This window comes from Coregonus lavaretus (assembly GCF_964263955.1).
Source record: "Coregonus lavaretus genome assembly, contig: HAP1_SCAFFOLD_1103, whole genome shotgun sequence".
Lineage (NCBI taxonomy): Eukaryota > Metazoa > Chordata > Actinopteri > Salmoniformes > Salmonidae > Coregonus > Coregonus lavaretus.
The window spans coordinates 67,680-94,209 of NW_028158594.1; the positions used below are offsets into that span (position 1 = coordinate 67,680).

The 26,530-nt window shown below is 41.1% G+C and overlaps 1 protein-coding gene across 1 annotated transcript; it reads left to right on the forward strand.

Annotated features, from left to right (window-relative positions):
* The first annotated feature begins 5,362 nt into the window (after positions 1-5,362).
* On the forward strand, positions 5,363-21,075 carry LOC311123788 (NACHT, LRR and PYD domains-containing protein 3-like). Its single transcript, XM_084198020.1, has 6 exons — positions 5,363-5,537; positions 15,253-15,545; positions 15,855-17,712; positions 19,414-19,587; positions 19,928-20,101; positions 20,546-21,075. The coding sequence occupies exons 2-5, from the start codon at positions 15,269-15,271 to the stop codon at positions 20,082-20,084; spliced, it is 2,466 nt and encodes an 821-aa protein (XP_084054146.1). The 5' UTR covers positions 5,363-5,537; positions 15,253-15,268; the 3' UTR covers positions 20,085-20,101; positions 20,546-21,075.
* Positions 21,076-26,530: the final 5,455 nt, after the last annotated feature.

The window sequence follows — 26,530 nt, forward strand, 5'->3', positions numbered from 1 at the left end:
ACCCCTTGACTTTTTCCACATTTTGTTAAGTTACAGCCTCACTCTAAAATGAGACCGACCGCCTTGATTCAGTCTTATGTAGCAACATTTGAAATTGTGTTTTTTTTCTTCCATTGGATAAAAGCAGAGACACAGAGCTAGAAAATAGGATATCATACACTGCATTTAAGGAACAATGGGAAAGTAATTCTGCTTTGAAAGTTGATAAATCTGTAAGCCCACTTTTGAGAAAAAATAATATTTTCCCTGTAGCTCAGTTGGTAGAGCATGGCGCTTGCAACACCAGGGCTGTGGGTTCGTTTCCCACGGGGGGGACAGTATGAAAAATGTATGCACTCACTAACTGTAAGTCGCTCTGGATAAGAGCGTCTGCTAAATGAGTAAAATGTAAATGTAAAAATGGCCCTGGAATGTTCTGGTACACCTACGCTCTTCTTTGTCTAAACCCATTCATCATCGTTCGCACCCTCTTAAGCGTTAGCCCCACCCATCTCTTTAAGGATTCACATGTGAGGTCATGTGCTAAACAGAGTGAGTAGTGTAGTAAAAATGAAGACTAAAAGTGGTAAAAGTAGTAGCCTACAATAAGGAACAATTCCATGTAAACAGAAAGTGTCCAGATTTTTAAAAATAAATAAATATTAGATGACGCTTACCAGTCAAAAGTTTGGACACACCTACTCATTCAAGGGTTTTTCTTTATTTTCAAACTAAATTGTAGAATAATAGTGAAGACTATGAAATAACACATATGGAATCATGTAGTAATATTTTTTTTTTTAAACATATCAAAATATATTTTATATTGGAGATTCTTCAAATAGCCACCCTTTGCCTTGATGACAGCTTTGCACAATCTTGGCATTCTCTCAACCAGCTTCACCTGGAATGCTTTTCCAACAGTCTTGAAGGAGTTCCCACATATGCTGAGCACTTGTTGGCTGCTTTTCCTTCACTGTTCCATTCGACTCATCCCAAACAATCTCATTTGGGTTGAGGTCGGGGTATTGTGGAGGCCAGGTCATCTGATGCAGCACTCCATCACTCTCCTTCTTGGTCAAATAGCCCTTACACAGCCTGGAGGTGTGTTGGGTCATTGTCCTGTTGAAAAACAAATGATAGTCCCACTAAATTAGCACTTGTTCATCAAGCTGCCTCACGCTATATAGAGGACTATATAGGGAATAGGGTGCCATTTGGTACATAGAGCACTATATAGGGAATAGGGTGCCATTTGGTACATAGAGGACTATATAGGGAATAGGGTGCCATTTGGTACATAGAGCACTATATAGGGAATAGGGTGCCATTTGGTACATAGAGCACTATATAGGGAATAGGGTGCCATTTGTACATAGAGGACTATATAGGGAATAGGGTGCCATTTGGTACATAGAGCACTATATAGGGAATAGGGTGCCATTTGGTACATAGAGCACTATATAGGGAAAAGGGTGCCATTTGGTACATAGAGCACTATATAGGGAATAGGGTGCCATTTGGTACATAGAGCACTATATAGGGAATAGGGTGCCATTTGGTACATAGAGCACTATATAGGGAATAGGGTGCCATTTGGTACATAGAGCACTATATAGGGAATAGGGTGCCATTTGGTACATAGAGCACTATATAGGGAATAGGGTGCCATTTGGTACATAGAGCACTATATAGGGAATAGGGTGCCATTTGGTACATAGAGGACTATATAGGGAATAGGGTGCCATTTGGTACATAGAGCACTATATAGGGAATAGGGTGCCATTTGGTACATAGAGGACTATATAGGGAATAGGGTGCCATTTGGTACATAGAGCACTATATAGGGAAAAGGGTGCCATTTGGTACATAGAGCACTATATAGGTAATAGGGTGCCATTTGGTACATAGAGGACTATATAGGGAATAGGGTGCCATTTGGTACATAGAGGACTATATAGGGAATAGGGTGCCATTTGGTACATAGAGGACTATATAGGGAATAGGGTGCCATTTGGTACATAGAGCACTATATAGGGAATAGGGTGCCATTTGGTACATAGAGCACTATATAGGGAATAGGGTGCCATTTGGTACATAGAGCACTATATAGGGAATAGGGTGCCATTTGGTACATAGAGCACTATATAGGGAATAGGGTGCCATTTGGTACATAGAGCACTATATAGGGAATAGGGTGCCATTTAGTACATAGAGTACTATATAGGGAATAGGGTGCCATTTGGTACATAGAGCACTATATAGGGAATAGGGTGCCATTTGGTACATAGAGCACTATATAGGGAATAGGGTGCCATTTGGTACATAGAGCACTATATAGGGAATAGGGTGCCATTTGGTACATAGAGCACTATATAGGGAATAGGGTGCCATTTGGTACATAGAGCACTATATAGGGAATAGGGTGCCATTTGGTACATAGAGCACTATATAGGGAATAGGGTGCCATTTGGTACATAGAGCACTATATAGGGAATAGGGTGCCATTTGGTACATAGAGCACTATATAGGGAATAGGGTGCCATTTGGTACATAGAGCACTATATAGGGAATAGGGTGCCATTTGGTACATAGAGCACTATATAGGGAATAGGGTGCCATTTGGTACATAGAGCACTATATAGGGAATAGGGTGCCATTTGGTACATAGAGCACTATATAGGGAATAGGGTGCCATTTGGTACATAGAGCACTATATAGGGAATAGGGTGCCATTTAGTACATAGAGTACTATATAGGGAATAGGGTGCCATTTGGTACATAGAGCACTATATAGGGAATAGGGTGCCATTTGGTACATAGAGCACTATATAGGGAATAGGGTGCCATTTGGTACATAGAGCACTATATAGGGAATAGGGTGCCATTTGGTACATAGAGCACTATATAGGGAATAGGGTGCCATTTGGTACATAGAGCACTATATAGGGAATAGGGTGCCATTTGGTACATAGAGCACTATATAGGGAATAGGGTGCCATTTGGTACATAGAGTACTATATAGGGAATAGGGTGCCATTTGGTACATAGAGCACTATATAGGGAATAGGGTGCCATTTGGTACATAGAGCACTATATAGGGAATAGGGTGCCATTTGGTACATAGAGCATTATATAGGGAATAGGGTGCCATTTGGTACATAGAGCACTATATAGGGAATAGGGTGCCATTTGGTACACAGAGCACTATATAGGGAATAGGGTGCCATTTGGTACATAGAGCACTATATAGGGAATAGGGTGCCATTTGGTACATAGAGCTCTATATAGGGAATAGGGTGCCATTTGGTACATAGAGCACTATATAGGGAATAGGGTGCCATTTGGTACATAGAGCTCTATATAGGGAATAGGGTGCCATTTGGTACATAGAGCACTATATAGGGAATAGGGTGCCATTTGGTACATAGAGCACTATATAGGGAATAGGGTGCCATTTGGTACATAGAGCACTATATAGGGAATAGGGTGCCATTTGGTACATAGAGGCCTATATAGGGAAAAGGGTGCCATTTGGTACATAGAGCACTATATAGGGAATAGGGTGCCATTTGGTACATAGAGCACTATATAGGGAAAAGGGTGCCATTTGGTACATAGAGCACTATATAGGGAATAGGGTGCCATTTGGTACATAGAGCACTATATAGGGAATAGGGTGCCATTTGGTACATAGAGCACTATATAGGGAATAGGGTGTCATTTGGTACATAGAGGACTATATAGGGAAAAGGGTGCCATTTGGTACATAGAGCACTATATAGGGAATAGGGTGCCATTTGGTACATAGAGGACTATATAGGGAATAGGGTGCCATTTGGTACATAGAGCACTATATAGGGAATAGGGTGCCATTTGGTACACAGAGCACTATATAGGGAATAGGGTGCCATTTGGTACATAGAGCACTATATAGGGAATAGGGTGCCATTTGGTACATAGAGGACTATATAGGGAATAGGGTGCCATTTGGTACATAGTGCACTATATAGGGGATATGGTGCCATTTGGTACATAGAGCTCTATATAGGGAATAGGGTGCCATTTGGTACATAGAGCACTATATAGGGAATAGGGTGCCATTTGGTACATAGAGCACTATATAGGGAATAGGGTGCCATTTGGTACATAGAGCACTATATAGGGAATAGGGTGCCATTTGGTACATAGAGCACTATATAGGGAATAGGGTGCCATTTGGTACATAGAGGACTATATAGGGAATAGGGTGCAATTTGGTACATAGAGCACTATATAGGGAATAGGGTGCCATTTGGTACATAGAGCACTATATAGGGAATAGGGTGCCATTTGGTACATAGAGCACTATATAGGGAATATGGTGCCATTTGGTACATAGAGCACTATATAGGGAATAGGGTGCCATTTGGTACATAGAGCACTATATAGGGAATAGGGTGCCATTTGGTACATAGAGCACTATATAGGGAATAGGGTGCCATTTGGTACATAGTGCACTATATAGGGAATAGGGTGCCATTTGGTACAGTCCCATTAGGTTATCCTACTGGATGAATATACTTGGCTTATATCACTGTCCTTGTTTCTTCAATGAAGGTACTGTTACCTTCTGTTTTGTTCACAGGCCCTGCGATAGACTAGTGTCCTGTCCAGGGGTTGTACTGTACATCAAGCTGTCTCACTACAGAAACAGGAGATAGACTAGTGTCCTGTCCAGGGGGTGTACTGTACATCAAGCTGTCTCACTACAGAAACAGGAGATAGACTAGTGTCCTGTCCAGGGGGTGTACTGTACATCAAGCTGTCTCACTACAGAAACAGGATATAGACTAGTGTCCTGTCCAGGGGGTGTACTGTTGTCACGATCGCTTACAGACGGGACGGACCAAGGCGCAGCGTGATATGCATACATGTTTATCTATATTGAATAAACACCACGCCAAAACAACATACGAAACGAAACGTGAAGTCCAAGGTAGACACAAACAACATACCTTTCACAGAACAAGATCCCACAACTAACTAGTGCCAAAAGGATGCCTAAGTATGGTCCCCAATCAGAGACAACGAGCGACAGCTGCCTCTGATTGGGAACCACACCGGCCAACATAGAAATAGACATACTAGAATCTCAACATAGAAATATACAACATAGAACATACACACCCTGACTCAACATATACGAGTCCCCTGAGTCAGGGCGTGACAACTGTACATCAGTTGAGGTATTTGTGCTCCAACGTTGTTTTTTCCCTTCCCAGTTTCTATTAGTTCAGGAAGTGTTGTAGCTCAGGTAAACATGTGCAACGCAAAACACCTAAATGAGAATCTGTGTTAAAACAGGTTAGAGCGGTTATTGCCCTGTGTCTGTGTCTTTCCCACATAACAAGTGAACTGCCACTGTTGGAACAAGTTGGAACAGTCAGTAGCTAATGGATACTTATGGATACGTTGAAACAGAGCTTTATCCCGACAACCAAAGTGTTGCTTTGTGACTAGCCCAATGAACAGGCCTATCAGACCGATGGAATACCAATTGCACCAGTTATAAACAGGTAGTGTATGTGTATTTTAACATTTGAAAAATCGTTTGAAAAATCTGATCTAACAGTTAAATACGTCATGATTTACGTGTTCTAACAGGTCCACAGTGTTAACTAAAATCCGATTTGGATATATTTGGCTGTTTTCGCTGCATAACATTTAGAAGTGTACCTTTTTCAAGATGAGAAAAAAAAATCTGCTAAATGCTCATACTGTGAGCTGGTATAGAAATCGGTGGTGGTAGTTAAAGCCATTTTTAAGTGTAATGCAGTTGATTGGTGATGATGAATATTGGGGTTGACATCCATACATATACTATGATAAAAAAAAAAATAATGTCACAGTGTGCAATACACAGCCTAGATGTAGGTTGATTTTGATGGCCGGCAATCACTATATTCTGAATCTTTCCCAACCGGGTGAGTGTGGCGTTTTCATAGTTTTAGTCAAATTATGTTGATCTCTTTACTACATCTATAGACTCCTCCATTGAGAAATACAGTGCATTCGGAAAGTATTCAGACCCCTTGACTTTTCCCACACTTTGTTACGTTACAGCCTCACTCTAAAATGAGACCGACTGCCTTGATTCAGTCTTATGTAGCAACATTTGAAATTGTGTTTTTTTTCTTCCATTGGATAAAAGCAGAGACACAGAGCTAGAAAATAGGATATCATACACTGCATTTAAGGAACAATGGGAAAGTAATTCTGCTTTGAAAGTTGATAAACCTGTAGGCCCACTTCTGAGAAAAAATAATATTTTCCCTGTAGCTCAGTTGGTAGAGCATGGCGCTTGCAACACCAGGGCTGTGGGTTCGTTTCCCACGGGGGGGACAGTATGAAAAATGTATGCACTCACTAACTGTAAGTCGCTCTGGATAAGAGCGTCTGCTAAATGAGTAAAATGTAAATGTAAAAATGGCCCTGGAATGTTCTGGTACACCTACGCTCTTCTTTGTCTAAACCCATTCATCATCGTTCGCACCCTCTTAAGCTTTAGCCCCACCCATCTCTTTAAGGATTCACATGTGAGGTCATGTGCTAAACAGAGTGAGTAGTGTAGTAAAGATGAAGACTAAAAGTGGTAAAAGTAGTAGCCTACAATAAGGAACAATTCCATGTAAACAGAAAGTGTCCAGATTAAAAAATATTTTATAAATATTAGATGACGCTTACCCAGACACCCTTGTCTAAATTGATGGGGTCATGTTAAAGAAATGCTATAACCCCCAGCCACATCTCGCTAAGTGGATGGGTCCCTACAGAAGGTGTAAACGGTACAGCCAAATGGTTACATGCATAGTAGCAATATCAAAAATAGATAGTGTCAATGCCAGTAGAGAAAGAACAAAAATAATATACAGTATGTACAATAACATTATCAATAACAATATCAGTGATACTGTTGACAGATGAGGTAGTTATATGCATACAATCAGGGGTGAAGTGGCTGAGCAGCAGGATACAAAAATAAATAGTAGCAGCAACGTGTGTGTTAGCAGACAGTGATGTGAATAGAGGCACTGCAGATGACTGGGAACTCGCCCCCGGTGATGAACTGGTCCATCCAAACCACGCATGAACAAGGGAATCTACTGTACCAGTCAAAAGTTTGGACACACCTACTCATTCAAGGGTTTTTTCTTTATTTTCAAACTAAATTGTAGAATAATAGTGAAGACTATGAAATAACACATATGGAATCATGTAGTAATCAAAATTTTTTTAAACAAATCTAAATATATTTTATATTGGAGATTATTCAAATAGCCACCCTTTGCCTTGATGACAGCTTTGCACACTCTTGGCATTCTCTCAACCAGCTTCACCTGGAATGCTTTTCCAACAGTCTTGAAGGAGTTCCCACATATGCTGAGCACTTGTTGGCTGCTTTTCCTTCACTCTGCCATTCGACTCATCCCAAACCATCTCAATTGGGTTGAGGTCGGGGTATTGTGGAGGCCAGGTCATCTGATGCAGCACTCCATCACTCTCCTTCTTGGTCAAATAGCCCTTACACAGCCTGGAGGTGTGTTGTGTCATTGTCCTGTTGAAAAACAAATCATAGTCCCACTAAATCCCAAACCAGATGGGATGGCGTATTGCTTCATAATGCTGTGGTAGCCATGCAGGTTAAGTGTGCCTTGAATTCTAAATAAATCACAGACAGTGTCACCAGCAAAGCACCCCCACACCATAACACCTCCTCCATGCTTTACGGTGGGAAATACACCGTAAAATACACCCGCGTCTCACAAAGACATGGCAGTTGGAACCAGAAATCTCAAATTTGGACTCAAATTTCCACCGTTCTAATATCCATTGCTTGTGTTTCTTGGCCCAAGCAGGTCTCTTCTTATTATTGGTGTCCTTTAGTAGAGGTTTCTTTGCAGCAATTCGACCATGAAGGCCTGATTCACGCAGTCTCCTCTGAACAGTTGATGTTGAGATGTGTCTGTTACTTGAACTCTGTGAAGCATTTATTTGGGCTGCAATCTGAGGTGCAGTTAACTCTAATGAACTTATCCTCTGCTGCAGAGGTAAATCTGGGTCTTCCTTTCCTGTGGCGGTCCTCATGAGAGCCAGTTTCATCATAGCGCTTGATGGTTTTTGCGACTGCACTTGAAGAAACGTTCAAAGTTCTTGACATTTTCCGGATTGACTGACCTTCATGTCTTAAAGTAATGATGGAATGTCGTTTCTCTTTGCATATTTGAGCTGTTCTTGCCTTAATATGGACTTGGTATTTTACCAAATAGGGCTATCTTCTGTATACCACCCCTACCTTGTCACAGCACAACTGATTGGCTCAAACGCATTAAGAAGGAAAGAAATTCCACAAATTAACTTTTAACATGGCACACCTGTTAATTGAAATGCATTCCAGGTGACTACCTCATGAAGCTGGTTGAGAGAACGCCAAGAGTGTGCAAAGTTGTCATCAAGGCATGGCTACTTTGAAGAATCTCAAATAAAACATTTAGATGAAAACATCTGAAATACATTTTGATTTGTTTAACACTTTTTTGGTTACTACATGATTCCATATGTGTTATTTCATAGTTTTGACGTCTTCACTATTATTCTACAATGTAGAAAACACAAAAAATAAAGAAAAACCCTGGAATGAGTAACTTTTGACTGGTAGTTGTGACGAGTACTGAGGATATGAAGAGGCAATGTGAAGGAGGAGATGTGACAGTAGTGTATATATGTCCTTAATCAGTATGAAGGAGGAAATGTTGCTTACTTGTTGAGCTAAATCAAAGCAGTAATGCATCCTGATGTCTTTGCTTGCTGGTTCAGTAGGGCCCTCCAGAGACAACTGCAGGTCTTGACAGGTGGTCTTGCAGTCAGCAACCATCTTCTGGTAGACAGACCGTTCACTCTGAACAAGCAGGAGATGCTTCTCTTCCTTCTTCAGCTTGGCTGATTTAACATCTTCTGGCAGACTGGCAGATCTGAAGACCTAATAGTCATTCCTATGGCACTGCCAGCACAGGTCTGTCCTGGGCTTAGTGCTTGAGATGTGGGGCAGCAAATTTCTCCACAGATTCCCGATGGAAGACAGCCCGACTACACGTACCTCTGGAAAATACACAAATCATGTGAGATCAATAAAAGTAGTGCCAATCATGTTGGAGGTAAATTAAAACAATCAAAAGACGTGTTGTTTATGCTTTACATACCAAGTGTTGTCATCGATTCCTTGTAGAGACGCCACACTTTTGTCACATGAGATGGCAGCAGCTTTCCACCAAAGTGTTTGTGTCCTGGGTGGCGTCCTGGTACTACTATTGCATTATCCTCTGCGTAGTTGTTGATGAAGTTCACAACTCGCTGCAAGTCCTCGTGCTTCAGGTGTAACCTGTTCTTGCTTGGGCCGGCTCTCTTTCTGATGGGAGGCACAGGACCATTCTCCTTGTATGACTGGTGGAGGAGAGTCAGGGGTGTTCTACTGATGCTGAAAGACAAATTCCAGAAACAAATATTTTTGTCACGCCCTGACTCTGGGGACTCGTATTTGTTGAGTCAGGGTGTGTATTTTCTGTGTGGTATGTTCTATGTTGTGTTTTCTATGTTTAGATCTAGAATGTGTAGATCTATGTTGGCCGGGGTGGTTCCCAATCAGAGGCAGCTGTCGCTCGTTGTCTCTGATTGGGGACCATACTTTGGCAGCCTATTGGCACTAGTGGGTTGTGGGATCTTGTTCCGTGTTAAGGTATGTTGTGTTGTGCTGCCTTGGACGTCACGTATCGTTTGTTTACCTTCTTTGCGAGGCATTGGAAAAACTCCCTAGTCTACGTGGTTGAATCTGTGTTCGAAATTCACTGCTCAACTGAGGGATCTTATAGATAATTGTATGTGTGGGGTACAGAGATGAGGTAGTCATTTAAAAATCATGGTAAACACAATTATTGCACACAGAGTGAGTCCATGCAACTTATGTGACTTGTTAAGCACATTTTTACTCCTGAACTTATTTAGGCTTGCCATAACAAAGGGGTTGAATACTTATTGACTCAAGACATTTAATTTTGTATTAATGTGTAAAGATTTCGAGAAACATAATTAAAGTTATTTAAAGAACCATTGCTAGGGTCATTTTAAGATGTCAGGCTTGAAAATCCGTTCAGTCATTTTCGGACAGTGAGGTACTACCCAAACCAGATCAAACTAGACGCATCTGGTTTCAATTGGCCAAGTCACGTCATTTGATCTTCTACCGTGATCTAGTGGATGAACTGGGAATCAGACATGAGATCGGATTACATCAGTGAAAGGGTTACGACTTCAGCTTTCTCCTCATATGTACTGCATATCGTTCCTGTAAAACGATAAATGAAGGCATGGCAGACCCATGGCACGTTGCACATGGTGCTTTCAAGACAACTGGGGACTTGGAAAAAAACGAGGTCAAATCATGACATCAGTGATCTTCAGGTCGGACCTCTTGAAAGAGGCCAGAGTTCCAGACTTGGAATACCGAGTTGGATGACCATTCAAAATGATTTTATCCCAGTCAGAGCTCGTTTTCTTTGACTTCCCAGTTGTCGCGAAAGCACTGAAGTCGGAAGTGGGAGATTTCAGAGTTCCCAGTTGTTTGTGAAAGCCCTGCACTGTCATTTTGAATATTGAATAGCTCCCCGTGTGTTTATACTAGAGATTTACCGGTATGTGTGGTGGCTTCAGCTCAATCCCCTCTTTCCGCCGATGTGAAGTTTTGCGCCTATTCTAGAACATGGGGCTTGTGTAACTGATATTTTTTCTACACATGAGAGAGTAAAATCCGAACCGTGTGAGCTACAAACGAATGTCACCAATATCGAAAGGGGAGACTCTCATGAACATGACAGTTGTTTGGCTCTATGACATCTGCAAGCCTCAGAATGTAAAAATTGCAAAACGTGCATAGGGGGTCAAATGTGCCAAAAATAACGTGACCAAACATGGGTCGACATTCCCCCCCCCCCCCCCTGAGTTTTCTTAGACTATGTCTCTTAGATATAAAAATCAAATCGAATCAAATTTTATTGATCACATGCGCCGAATACAACAGGTGTAGACCTTACAGTGAAATGCTTATTTATAAGCCCTTAACCAACAATGCAGTTTTTAGAAAGAATACCCCCAAAAAATCACAAAAAAATACAATATAAAATAATACGAAATAAAAGTAACAATTCATTAAAGAGCAGCAGTAAAAATAACAATAGCGAGGCTATATACAGGGGGTACCGGTACCGAGTCAATATGCGGGGGCACCGGTTAGTCAAGGTAATTGAGGTAATATGTACATGTAGGTAGAGTTATTGAAGTGACTATGCATAGATAATAAACAGAGAGTAGCAGCAGTGTAAAAGAGGGGGGGGTGGGGGGGGGGTGGCAATGCAAATAGTCTGGGTAGCGATTTGATTAGATGTTCAGGAGTCTTATGGCTTGGGGGTAGAAGCTGTTTAGAAGCCTCTTGGACCTAGACTTGGTGCTCCGGTACCTCTTGACATGTGGTAGCAGAGAGAACAGTCTATGACTAGGGCCTTCCTCTGACACCGCCTGGTATAGAGGTCCTGGATGGCAGGAAGCTTGGCCCCATTGATGTACTGGGCCTTACGCACTACCCTCTGTAGTGCCTTGCGGTCGGAGGCCGAGCAGTTGTCATACCAGGCAGTGAAGCAACCAGTCAGGATGCTCTCGATGGTGCAGCTGTAGAACCTTTTGAGGATCTGAGGACCCATGCCAAATCTTTTCAGTCTCCTTAGAGGGAATAGGTTTTGTCGTGCCCTCTTCACGACTGTCTTGGTGTGCTTGGACCATGTTAGTTTGTTGGTGATGTGGATACCAAGGAACTTGAAGCTCTCAACCTGCTCCACTACAGCCCTGTCGATGAGAATGGGGGCGTGCTCGGTCCTCTTCTTTTTCCTGTAGTCCACAATCATCTCCTTTGTCTTGATCATGTTGAGGGAGAGGTTGTTGTCCTGGCACCACATGCCAGGTCTCTGACCTCCTCCCTAAAGGCTGTCTCGTCGTTGTCGGTGATCAGGTCTACCACTGTTGTGTCATCGGCAAACTTAATGATGGTGTTGGAGTCATGCCTGGCCATGCAGTCATGGGTGAACAGGGAGTACAGGAGGGGACTGAGCACGCACCACTGAGGGAACCCATGTTGAGGATCAGCTTTGCTGATGTGTTGTTACCTACCCTTACCACCTGGGGGCGGCCCGTCAGGAAGTCCAGGATCCATTTGCAGAGGGAGGTGTTTAGTCCCAGGGTCCTTAGCTTAGTGATGAGGAACACTATTTTTTACATTTTAGTCATTTAGCAGACGCTCTTATCCAGAGCGACTTACAGTTAGCGCATACATTATTTTATCGAACCCACAACCCTGGCGTTGCAAACGCCATGCTCTACCAACTGAGCTACATCCCCTGTGTTGAACAATGAGCTGTAGTCAATGAATAGCATTCTCACATAGGTGTTCCTCTTGTCCAGGTGGGAAAGGGCAGTGTGGAGTGCAATAGCGATTGCATCATCTGTGGATCTGTTTGGGCGGTATGCAAATTGGAGTGGGTCTAGGGTTTCTGGGATAATGGTGATTATGAGAGCCTTGTCCAGCCTTTCAAAGCACTTCATGGCTACAGACGTGAGTGCTACGGGTCGATAGTCATTTAGGCAGGTTACCTTAGTGTTCTTGGGCATTGGGACTATGGTGGTCTGCTTGAAACATGTTGGTATTACAGACTCAGACAGGGAGAGGTTGAAAATGTCAGTGAAGACACGTCCTGGTAATCCGTCTGGCCCTGCGGTCTTGTGAATGTTGACCTGTTTAAAGGTCTTACTCACATCGGCTACGGAGAGCGTGATTACACAGTCGTCCGGAACAGCTGATGCTCTCATGCATGTGATCGAGATGTGGTTGTCCCTCTGGCTATCCTAAGTTGAATGCACCAATTTGTAAGTCGCTCTGGATAAGAGCGTCTGCTAAATGACTTAAATGTAAATGTAATGTTTCAGTGTTACTTGCTTCGAAGCTCGCGGCTGTGCTTCCCTTTGTAGTCTGTAATAGTTCGCAAGCCCTGCCACAGCCGACGAGCATCGGAGACGGTGTAGTACGATTCGATCGTAGTCCTGTATTGACGCTTCGCCTGTTTGATGGTTCGTCGGAGGCCATAGCGGGATTTCTTATAAGCTTCCGGGTTAGAGTCCCGCTCCTTGAAAGCGGAGGCTCTACCCTTTAGCTCAGTGTGGATGTTGCCTGTAATCCATGGCTTCTGGTTGGGGTATGTACGTACAGTCACTGTGGGGACAACGTCATCGATGCACTTATTGATGAACCCAGTGACTGATGTGGTAAACTCCTCAATGCCATCTGAAGAATCCCGGAACATATTCCAGTCTGTGCTAGCAAAACAGTCCTGTAGCTTAGCATCTGCTTCATCTAACCACTTTTTTATTGACGAGTCATTGGTGCTTCCTGCTTTCGTTTTTGCTTGTAAGCAGGAATCAGGAGGATAGAATTATGGTCAGATTTGCCAAATGGAGGGCGAGGGAGAGATTTGTACGGGTCTCTGTGTGTGGAGTAAAGGTGGTCTGGAGTTTTTTTCCCTCTGGTTGCACATTTAACATGCTGGTAGAAATGAGGTTATACTGATTTAAGTTTCCCTGTATTAAAGTCCCCGGCCACTAGGAGTGCCGCCTCTTGATGAGCGTTTTCCTGTTTGCTTATGGCCGTATACAGTTAATTGAGTGCGGTCTTAGTGCCAGCATCGGTTTGTGGTGGTATATAGACAGCTACGAAGACAATGGATGAAAACTCTCTTGGTAGATAGTGTGGTCTACAGCTTATCATGAGATACTCTTCCTCAGGCGAGCAAAACCTTGAGATTTCCTTTGCATAGACCGCCACCCCTTGTCTTACCAGAGGCTGCTGTTCTATCCTGCCGATACAGTGTATAACCCGCCAGCTGTATGTTATCCATGTCGTCGTTCAGCCACAACTCGAATATCCTACCGTTGGTAGGATATTCGTGCCTGTAATTCGTCCACTTTATTATCAGGTGATTGTAAATTGGACAATAGTATTGATGGCAAAGGCAGATTAGCCACTCGTCGCCGGCTCCTTACCAGGCACCCCGATCTCCTTCCGCAATATCTCCTTTTCTTTCTACTGTGAATGACGGGGATGAGGGCCCTGTCGGGTGTCTGGAGCAAATCCCTCTCGTCCGACTCATTAAAGAAAAATTATTTGTCCAGTTCAAGGTGAGTAATCGCTGTTCTGATGTCCAGAAGCTCTTTTCGGTCATAAGAGACGGTAGCAGCAACATTATGTACAAAATAAGTTACAAACAATGCGAAAAAACACACAAAATAGCACGGTTGGTTAAGAGTCCATAAAACGGCCGCCATCTTCCGGACAGACACTTATGATTTATTTTTTGACTGTCTGTTTTGCCATTTATGAATGTGTTATTCAATGCGCTTCTATGGGCTATAGCAGTAAAGGCCAAATTCAATGTTTCATCAAATAATTGTTTTATTTAAAAAAATGTACCCACAGGGATCCTAAAATTCAAAATCAAATGGCTAAATGATCAATTTTATGACCATCTTAATACAAATCCATATGTTAGCTTAGTAGATATTGCGATCTAAAGGCTTAGACCTACAGGGGTTAAAAAGGCTTTTATGCATGTTTAGAGCACCACCATTAGATAAAAGATATGACAATTATTTATTTATATATTTTTTATATCCTTTTGGAATGGTAATTGGTAACACGTATTTTATTTCAAACCTAGACTTTCAAACCTCTTATTCCCCAACATGGGGACAATTTGGGAACCAAATCCAAAAATACAGTAAACTCGTATTTTTTTAATAGCTTTTCTTTACCGGCTGTTGCTCTGTCATAGTCACGTTGTTGTACCAGAATCCCACGGTTCTTACCTTTTTTAACAGGACTAAGTATGGGTTTGAAATCAAAATGTATCTAATGGTAGTTTACAATATGTGTAAATGCCACCAGAGGACATCAGAGTTTTAAATGGTTTGTCCTGTTTTCTACTGGGGTATATCTAAATGTTTTACTAAATATTAAGTGGAAAATAGTAGTAATGTAAGTCATAGCAAATAATAATAGTACATTTGTTTCTCACAATAGTGCAGATGTTGGGGCCTTGGTCTGGGGGTGTAGATTATGATGCTACATGCTCTGTTGTTTAACAGTCTCCACGGACCTACAATGACCCCATCTATTAAAGAGCGACTCCTGGCCATTCTGGCGGATCTTGGCTCTGAGGATCTGAAGAGCTTTAAGTGGCATCTGACTATAGAAAACCCGCTGGATGGCTTCCATCACATTCCAAAGTGCCAGCTGGAGACATCTGACAGACTGGACACAGTGGATCAGATGGTGCAGAAATACAGGGAAAATGGGGCTGTGATGATCACACTGGAGGTCCTGAAGAAGATGGGCCATAACAATCTCGCTGAGAAGCTAAAAAGAGACTGTCCAACAGGTAACTCAGAATTCATAGGTACTTGAGTCTCTAAGGTTTTGAGCAAATAAATATATATTATACTGTATTGTTGAAATAAGAAATTCTATATGCATTCTAAAATAAGTTATATACAGTTTGTTATTGGCTAACCCTGTAAAACTACCCCTTTTCTTTTAAATGTGCATTAATTTCATGTGCTTAGATTTTTCCAATAACCAGATATAATGTAAAAGAAACTAAAAATATATTTGTTTATTGTGTATTGTTGAGCATCTAGAGAACAGCATATGCTTGCCTACTTGCTAACTATTCTATAACCATTGTCAGGTCCTTCGGATGAAGTTGTTGAGAAGTACCAACAAGAACTCAAACTGACACTAAAAGAGAAGTTTCAGCATGTATTCAACGGGGTGCCAAAGCAGGGCAATACGCAACTTCTCAATGAGATCTACACAGAGCTCTACATCACAGAGGGAGGAAGTGGAGGGGTCAATAATGAACATGAGGTGAGACAGATTGAGATTACATCCAAGAATCCAGCAAGACCAGAGGCTAAAATCATCTGCAATGACATCTTCAAACAATCATCTGGAAAAGACAAACCTATCAGAACTGTGCTGACAAAAGGAGTCGCTGGCATTGGAAAAACAGTTGCTGTGCAGAAGTTCATTCTGGATTGGGCTGAAGGGAAAGCCAATCAGGATATCCAATTCATAATTTCACTCCCTTTTCGGGATCTGAATTTTCTGAGGGGGAAAAAGTACAGTTTAGTGGAACTTCTACATGAATGTGTCAGAGAGACTAGAGTGATTGAGAGGGACTTTTTGAATCACATTTTAACAAAAGTGCAAAAAGCAAGTAACTACAATGAGAGCGAGTACAAAGTTTTGTTTGTCCTTGATGGTCTGGATGAGTGCCGACTGACACTCAACTACAAGAACTGCCAGAGCTGGTATGATGTCACAGAGCCAACCTCAGTGGACGTGCTGCTGACAAACCTCATCAATGGGGATCTGCTTCCACGTGCTCTCCTCTGGATAACCTCCAGACCTGCAGCAACCAATGACATCCCTCCTGAGTGTGTTGACCAGGTGACAGAGGTACGAGGGTTCAATGAGCCACAGAAGGAGGAGTACTTCAGGAAGAGATTCAGTGATGAGGACCTGGCCAGCAGAATCATCTCACACATAAAGACATCAAGGAGCCTCCACATCATGTGTTACATACCAGTCTTCTGTTGGATCTTAGCTGAAGTTCTGGAGCATGTGTTGAGTACAGATAAGAATGAGGAGATGCCCAAGACTCTGACTCAATTATTTATTCGGTTACTGGAATTTCATTTCATGAAGAAGAATGAGAAATATGACAAGAAAGTTGAGCGAGATCTACACTTGTATAAAGAGAGCTTCATGGCACTGGGGAAACTTGCTTTTAACCAGCTAGAAAATGGCAAACTCATTTTCTATGAGGCAGACCTGAAAAAGTGTGGTATTGATGTCACTGAAGCTTCAGTGTACTCAGGAGTGTGCACACCGAGCTTTAGGGAGGACTGTAGCTGGTTCCAGGACAAGGTGTACTGCTTCGTGCATCTGAGCGTTCAGGAGTTTCTGGCTGCGTTATACGTTTTCCTCTCCTTCAACAACAGCAATGAAAACCCAATGACCAAAGACCAATTCTTCATCAGAAATATTAAAATGAAGTTCGCGTTGAACCCTGCTTTCACCTTCCACCAGATTGCAGTGGATAAAGCCTTACAGAGTGAGAATGGACACTTGGACCTGTTCCTCCGTTTCCTTCTGGGCCTCTCACTGGAGTCCAATCAGAAGCACTTACAAGGTCTACTGACACAGACAAGAAGCACCAGAAGCAGCTCACGGTGCCATGAGGAAACAATCAAGTACATCAAGAAGAAGATCAGGAACACTCCCTCTCCAGAGAGGTGCATCAATCTGTTCCACTGCCTGAATGAACTGAATGACCATTCTCTAGTGGAGGAGATCCAAAGATACCTGCATTCAGGAAATCTGTCCAAAACCAAACTGTCACCTGCACAGTGGTCAGCTCTGGTCTTTGTGTTGCTGACTTCAGAAGAGGAGCTGGATGTGTTTGACCTGAAGAAATACTCCAGATCAGAGGAAGGTCTTCTGAGGCTGCTGCCAGTGGTCAAAGCCTCCACAACTGCTCTGTAAATACATGTTTAAAAAAAATATATATATATACAGTACCAGTCAAAAGTTTGGACACACCTACTCATTCAAGGGTTTTTCTTTATTTTTACTATTTTTTACATTGTAGAATAATAATGAAGACATCAAAACTATGAAATAACACATATGGAATCATGTAGTAACCAAAAAAGTGTTAAACAAATGAAAATATATTTCAGATGTTTTCATCTAAATGTTTTTGCTTTGCCCACTCTTGGCATTCTCTCAACCAGCTTCACTTGGAATGCTTTTCCAACAGTCTCGAAGGAGTTCCCACATATGCTGAGCACTTGTTGGCTGCTTTTCCTTCACTCTGCGGTCCGACTCATCCCAATCCATCTTAATTGGGTTGAGGTCGGGTGATTGTGGAGGCCAGGTCATCTGATGCAGCACTCCATCACTCTCCTTCTTGGTCAAATAGCCCTTACACAGCCTGGAGGTGTGTTGGGTCATTGTCCTGTTGAAAAACAAATGATAGTCCCACTAAGCCCAAACCAGATGTGATGGCGTATCGCTGCAGAATGCTGTGGTAGCCATGCTGATTAAGTGTGCCTTGAATTCTAAATAAATCACTGACAGTGTCACCAGCAACGCACCATCACACCTCCTCCTCCATGCTTCACCGTGGGAACTACACATGCAGAGATAATCCGTTCACCTACTCTGCGTCTTACAAAGACACGGTGGTTGGAACCAAAAATCAAAAATTTGGACTCATCAGACCAAAGGACAGATTTCCACCAGTCTAATGTCCATTGCTCGTGTTTCTTGGCCCAAGCAAGTCTCTTCTTATTATTGGTGTCCCTTAGTAGTGGTTTCTTTACAGCATTTCGACCATGAAGGCCTTATTCACGCAGTCTCCTCTGAACAGTTGATGTTGAGATGTGTCCGTTACTTGAACTCTGTGAAGCATTTATTTGGGTTGCAATTTCTGAGGCTGGTAACTCTAATGCACTTATCCTCTGCAGCAGAGATAACTCTGGGTCTTCATTAGATCCAGTTTCATCATTGCGCTTGATGGTTTTTGCGACTGCACTTGAAGAAACTTTGAAAGTTCTTGAAATGTTCCGTATTGACTGACCTTCATGTCTTAAAGTAGTAATGAACTGTCGTTTCTCTTTGCTTATTTGAGCTGTTCTTGCCATAATATGGACTTGGTCTTTTACCAAATACGTCTATCTTCTGTATACCACCCCTACTTTGTCACAACACACCTGATTGGCTCAAACGCATTAAGAAGGAAATAAATCCCACAAATTAACTTTTAAGAAGGCACACCTGTTAATTGAAATGCATTCCAAGTGACTACCTCATGAAGCTGGTTGAGAGAATGCCAAGAGCGTGCATAGCTGTCATCAAGGCAAAGGGTGGCTACTTTGAAGAATCTCAAATATATAATATATTTCGATTTGTTTAACACTTTTTTGGTTACTACATGATTCCGTATGTGTTATTTCATAGTTTTGATGTCTTCACTATTATTCTATTAAATAGTAAAAATAAAGAAAAACCCTTGAATGAGTAGGTGTGTCCAAACTTTTGACTGGTACTGTATATATCATCAGTTAGAATCCACATGAGCATATTACATATTCATTGTTGATTCTCAAATGTTCTGTACATGTACACAGTACACACAGTTGTCTAAATTCATGTTCATTGTGTTTTACTTTTCAAAGGCTTAATGGGTGTAACCTCACGGTGAAATGCTGTGAAGCCTTGGCCTCAGCTTTCAACTCAACCTCCTCAAACCTAAGAGAGCTGGACCTGAGTGACAACAACCTGCAGGATTCAGGAGTGGAGCTGCTCTGTGCTGGACTGGAGAATCCACACTGCAAACTGCAGACACTGAGGTCAGTAGTCTGTATTAGTTCACTAAAGGGGATAGTTCATTATGTGTTCTACAGGTATTTATAGAGGACAATATCAGACTAATGAGTTTGGTCTCAGCTGAATTTAAATGTCATAGTTACCTAACTGCAAATTAATGTTTGGAAGAGGAAGAAATACACAATCTTTTGATATCGTTTATTTTTATTTTCAAGATGCTTTACTTATTGAAGTCAAATGTTTTTAGTTATAGAATTATGTGATTGTAATATTATTGTTATCAGGTAATTTTTTACATGCAAACGTCACCTGCCATTTCCCTTTTCACCACTAGAGGGTGTAAATATGTGATTTACTCTGCAGGTTGTCACGCTGTCTGGTCACAAAGAAAGGCTGTGCTTCTCTGGCGTCAGCTCTGAGGTCAAACCCCTCCAACCCGAGAGAGCTGGACCTGAGGTACAATATCCCAGGAGAGTCCGGAGCGAAGCAGCTCTCTGTTGGACTGAAGGATCCACACTAGAGATTGGAGAAACTCAAGTATGTGGTGAGGGTTTGTGGAGTTTGTGTCATTGCATGTGTGACATGGACAATTTTGGTTCAGGTTTCCTGGGTTAGTTCTAACCATTTAATCAGGGGCGCAACTTTCACTGGGGACTGGGGGGACATGTCCCAGCCACATTCTGAAATGGCATTTTGTGCCCCCCCCCGATTTATAATTGGAATGTGATACAAAATGAGGCAATGGTGTATACAAAACGGTATACAAAACGGTGTGCTTTAGGACCATGTGGACGCCTCCGAGCGGTCGGGTAGGCTCTTTGGAGTGTTTATCCAACTGGGATTTTTTTTTTTAAATGGCCTCCCCCACTTCTAAAACCAAAGTTGCTCCCTTGCATTTAATATCCAACAAACAATATTTGAACTGATATCAGTGTGTGCATGTGTGTGTTTTACTGAATCACTGTTCTGCTTCTCTTACAGTGTGGACCAGTGTGGAGAGTACTGACAGCTGAAAAAATGTAATGTTGACTGCTGTGAAGAAATGTGAAATGTGTTATTAGGGATGAAACAGGAAATAGCATAACCTCACTAAGAGTCATTGTCAAGTTACTCAACTGGTCAAATTAAATATAAGCTACCATTTTATGGAAGTAGAATCAGACACTATTCCCACTGGGCACTGGGCACAGACATCAGTTCAACGTCTTGTTTGATTTACATTTGGTTGAGCTACTAACCTGAATTCAAACTGAATTCAACAAAAAATGTCACCCTGTCATTGGATTTAGGTTCAAAGTTAGGTGAAAAAATACAAACTTCCCTTACGTCGATGACTTTTTGCAAATCCAAACTGTTTTCCACATTGATTCAATGTCATCACAGACATTTGTTTTTTTTATGACATGGAAACAATGTTGATTCAACCAGTTTTTGCCCAGTGGAATGTACTGTATAAGCTTGAATACAAAGGTCATATAAAGTTTAGAATTTAGATTAAAAGACGATAAATGAAACACAAAAAAACATATTATTTGCAAGTATTCTCTTTTATTTTTATTTTTTTGGGGTAGATCAGCTTTAATATTGCAGATAGATTGTAACTTCCATCAATGTAATTGTCTGCATCACTTCCAATCCCCCATATGTTTTTTCTTCTCGCATATATATATATATATATATATATATATATATATATATATATGCATATATATATATATATATATACATACACATATACATACATATATACAAATATATATATATATACATACATACATACATACATACATACATACATACATACATACATACATACATACATACATACATACATACATACATACATACATACATACATACATACACAAACACATCCTTTAAAAATATATATTTCCCTTTATTATCTTCCAACCCAGCCACCCCTTCCCTAATTGGAGTAAACTAGTGAACAACAATGCTTAGACCTCTACTTCCAGTTTATACATACTATATACATTTTATGGACACAGTCAAATTCTACAATAATTCTATTTTGTTTGTTTTTACTACTGAACTTCCTCTACCCTCAACCTCTCCGATCATTTTCATGATGTCCATCCGGTGTGCTTCTACAGTTAGGGAAAAAAGTATTTGATCCCCTGCTGATTTTGTACGTTTGCCCACTGAAAAAGAAATGATCAGTCTATAATTTTAATGGTAGGTTTATTTGAACAGTGAGAGACAGAATAACAACAACAAAAATCCAGAAAAACGCATGTCAAAAATGTTATAAATTGATTTGTATTTTAATGAGGGAGATAAGTATTTGACCTCCTCTCAATCAGAAAGATTTCTGGCTCCTAGGTGTCTTTTATACAGGTAACGAGCTGAGATTAGGAGCACACTCTTAAAGGGAGTGCTCCTAATCTCAGCTTGTTATCTGTATAAAAGACACCTGTCCACAGAAGCAATCAATCAATCAGATTCCTAACTCTCCTCCATGGCCAAGACCAAAGAGCTCTCCAAGGATGTCAGGGACAAGATTGTAGACCTACACAAGGCTGGAATGGGCTACAAGACCATCGCCAAGCAGCTTGGTGAGAAGGTGACAACAGTTGGTGCGATTATTTGCAAATGGAAGAAACACAAAAGAACTGTCAATCTCCCTCGGCCAGGGGCTCCATGCAAGATCTCACCTCGTGGAGTTGCAATGATCATGAGAACGGTGAGAAATCAGCCCAGAACTACACGGGAGGATCTTGTCAATGATCTCAAGGCAGCTGGGACCATAGTCACCAAGAAAACAATTGGTAACACACTACACCGTGAAGGACTGAAATCCTGCAGCGCCCGCAAGGTCCCCCTGCTCAAGACACACTTATGCTGGCCCGTCTGAAGTTTGCCAATGAACATCTGAATGATTCAGAGGAGAACTGGGTAAAAGTGTTGTGGTCAGATGAGACCAAAATCGAGCTCTTTGGCATCAACTCAACTCGCCGTGTTTGGAGGAGGAGGAATGCTGCCTATGACCCCAAGAACACCATCCCCACCGTCAAACATGGAGGTGGAAACATTATTCTTTGGAGGTGTTTTTCTGCTAAGGGGACAGGACAACTTCACCGCATCAAAGGGAGGATTGACGGGGCCATGTACCGTCAAATCTTGGGTGAGAACCTCCTCCCCTCAACCAGGGCATTGAAAATGGGTCGTGGATAAGTATTCCAGCATGACAATGACCCAAAACACACGGCCAAGGCAACAAAGGAGTTGCTCAAGAAGAAGCACATTAAGGTCCTGGAGTGGCCTAGCCAGTCTCCAGACCTTAATCCCATAGAAAATCTATGGAGGGAGCTGAAGGTTCGAGTTGCCAAACGTCAGGCTCGAAACCTTAATGACTTGGAAAAGATTTGCAAAGAGGAGTGGGACAAAATCCCTCCTGAGATGTGGGCAAACCTGGTGGCCAACTACAAGAAACATCTGACCTCTGTGATTGCCAACAAGGGTTTTGCCACCAAGTACTAAGTCATGTTTTGCAGAGGGGTCAAATACTTATTTCCCTCATTAAAATGCAAATCAATTTATAACATTTTTGACATGCGTTTTTCTGGATTTTTTTGTTGTTATTCTGTCTCTCACTGTTCAAATAAACCTACCATTACAATTATAGACTGATCATGTCTTTGTCAGTGGGCAAACGTACAAAATCACCAGGGGATCCAATACCTTTTTCCCTCACTGTATATGCCATATCTTTCTAACTGTGCTCTTTCACAAAAGCTCTCAACCTATAACCTATACACTTATTATGGACACAGTATGCTTACATTATTAGTTATCTTTGTAGTGTATTAAGAATTATGACTTTGCTAATGTTTTCAAGTGGAACCTGAGAGGATGTTTATTTAGTTTCAGAGGGAGTTGTTTTAGGGTGACGCCCCATAAGACAGAGGGAGTGTGTGTTGTAGACAGGGGATTGGACAGTAGAGGGAGCCACCCATATTTTGGGGAATATTATAAGTACTGGGTTTGTACAAAGAACATTAGAGCAGACATATTATTTTGGGACACTGCTCTCCGGGTGATCATGACATCTGTAAACTTATGCTGAAATCTTGTGATATGAATAAAACTTATGATCAAAGTTCAGTATAAGCGGACTCCTTTGTTACAGCATAATTAGCAACATTTGACTCGACACTACATCTTGTTATTATTTTTTATTAGTTGTTATTAGTCCCATCCTTCAACTCCATTCAACACCACCCATCTATCTCTTAACACCATCCATATTGGATTTCTATTTGCCATTTAGTTTTCAACTGTACTGTGATGTTTTACAAAAGTTCTGAACGTTTCTATTCTCATTGTTTCTACAGATTGTAAATTGAAAATAAACATTTTTGCTAACAGCATTATTATATTAGTGATCGATTGACTATGACTTTTCAGATCACCGAGTAATGCTATCTGCAGGGTTAGCTCCAGGTAAATATTGCAATCCTTGAGCCATTCCTGGACCTGTGTCCAAAAACAAGCTACAAATGGACAGTACCAAAACAAATTATCTAATGATTCTGTCTCTTCGCAGCAAAATCTGCAGAGCTGGGAAGATTGTATCCCCCATATAAATAACATTCTATTGGTTGCAAGAATTTTATATAATAATTGAAATTGAAGTTTTGAATCCGGCGTCGTTTTGCGTATCAGTTCATAAACACTATGCCATGGGATCGGTACGTCAAACATCTCTTCCCAACTACTATGGAATCTAATGGGACGGCTGTCAATCTTTTGGTCCTTAAATTAAACTGGTATACTTTTTTATTTATCACGGTTTTCTTTAACCAATTATGTTCTTTAATGCAAGGCCGACAGACAAGTTCCTTACTTTTCCCCCCTTCCACATTTTTGCGGCAATGCTGCAATTATTTGGTTGTAATTTTGGGTAGAGCAGGCATTTCCATATGTTTTTGTTAGCTGCATGTGCGACATGACTCCACCAGTCCTACCGATGAGCTCATTTATGAAGACCATACCTTTTCTAAACATTTTGTCAAAAAAAAAACAGTTTTTTTATCAATTCGTATATTTGAGTTTAACCACAATATTTGTTGCATTATTTGTTCTGTCGTTTCTGGAGGATTAAATTGAAATTGCAACCAACTTTCTATGGCTTGTTTTAGAAATAGTGATATTTGGGAGATGATTTCCTTTTCAAATAACTGAAAGTGAGAGGTTGTAATATGAATAAAGGGAAAAAAGCCATTCTTGAACATTGGGTGAGACAATCTTACTAATTTGGTTGAGAACCAGTTTGGATTTAAGTATAACTTTTGTATGACTGAAGCTTTTAGTGATAGGTCTAATGATTTAATATTTAATAATTTCTGTCCTCCAAATTTATATTCATTATATAAATAGGCCCGTTTAATTTTGTCTGGCTTGCCGTTCCAAATAAAATGGAATATTTTTTTCTCATATAATTAAAAAAACTGTTCGCGTAGGCAAGGCATTTTTATATTTTTTGGATCATTTGTGAGAAGGAGGCAGTGATACTTTCTTTAAAGTCTCACTGCCTCCTTCTCACAAATGATCCCAAAAATATAAAAATGTAATAAAGTTGGTTCAACACAGTGGCGTGTCATTTTGACCCTAGGACAACGGGAGGGTTAAAAAGAAAAGAGAGAATACTTGTAAATAATGTTTTTTAGTGTTTCAGTTAAAAAGAAAAGAGAGAATGCTTGTAAATAATGTTTTTTAGTGTTTCAGTTAAATAGAAAAGAGAGAATACAGTGGGGGGGGGGGGGGGAGTATTTAGTCAGCCACCAATTGTGCAAGTTCTCCCACTTAAAAAGATGAGAGAGGCCTGTAATTGTCATCATAGGTACATGTCAACTATGACAGACAAATTGAGATTTTTTTTCCCAGAAAATCACATTGTAGGATTTTTAATGAATTTATTTGCAAATTATGGTGGAAAATAAGTATTTGGTCACCTACAAACATGCAAGATTTTTGGCTCTCACAGACCTATAACTTCTTCGTTAAGAGGCTCCTCTGTACTCCACTCGTTACCTGTATTAATGGCACCTGTTTGAACTTGTTATCAGTATAAAAGACACCTGTCCACAACCTCAAACAGTCACACTCCAAACAGATGTGGAGGGTTAACATCTTTAGTTGTTTTGAAAGATGTGGAGGGTTAACATCTTTAGTTGTTTTTGAGAGATGTGGAGGGTTAACATCTTTAGTTGTTTGAGAGATGTGGAGGGTTAACATCTTTAGTTGTCTTGAGAGATGTGGAGGGTTAACATCTTTAGTTGTCTTGAGAGATGTGGAGGGTTAACATCTTTAGTTGTCTTGAGAGATGTGGAGGGTTAACATCTTTAGTTGTCTTGAGAGATATGGAGGGTTAACATCTTTAGTTGTCTTGAGAGGTGTGAAGGGTTAACATCTTTAGTTGTTTTGAGAGATGTGGAGGGTTAACATCTTTAGTTGTTTTTGAGAGATGTGGAGGGTTAACATCTTTAGTTGTCTTGAGAGATGTGGAGGGTTAACATCTTTAGTTGTTTGAGAGATATGGAGGGTTAACGTCTTTAGTTGTCTTGAGAGATGTGGAGGGTTAACATCTTTAGTTGTCTTGAGAGATGTGGAGGGTTAACATCTTTAGTTGTCTTGAGAGATGTGGAGGGTTAACATCTTTAGTTGTCTCTCCCTATTTTCATTTGTAGACTAAATCCTTTATCTGATAGTTCCTGGTTACATTTTGCTCCACTTTGTGGTTTGCTTCCTGTCTTTCAGTTTGGGGTTTTTCTTTTGTTTTCCTCCTCTTGGGCAGATTTAGTGGGTCTCATAGTGGGTCTCATAGTGGGTCTTATAGTGGGTCTCATAGTGGGTCTCATAGTGGGTCTTATAGTGGGTCTCATAGTGGGTCTCATAGTGGGTCTCATAGTGGGTCTCATAGTTGGTCTCATAGTGGGTCTCATA

Excerpts from the sequence above, each read along its gene's own strand:
- LOC311123788 (XM_084198020.1), top strand. The coding sequence starts at position 15,269 with ATGACCCCATCTATTAAAGAGCGACTCCTGGCCATTCTGGCGGATCTT. Across the intron at positions 17,713-19,413 it reads AAAGCCTCCACAACTGCTCT|GCTTAATGGGTGTAACCTCA; the intron begins GTAAATACATGT and ends TACTTTTCAAAG. Across the intron at positions 19,588-19,927 it reads TGCAAACTGCAGACACTGAG|GTTGTCACGCTGTCTGGTCA; the intron begins GTCAGTAGTCTG and ends TTTACTCTGCAG.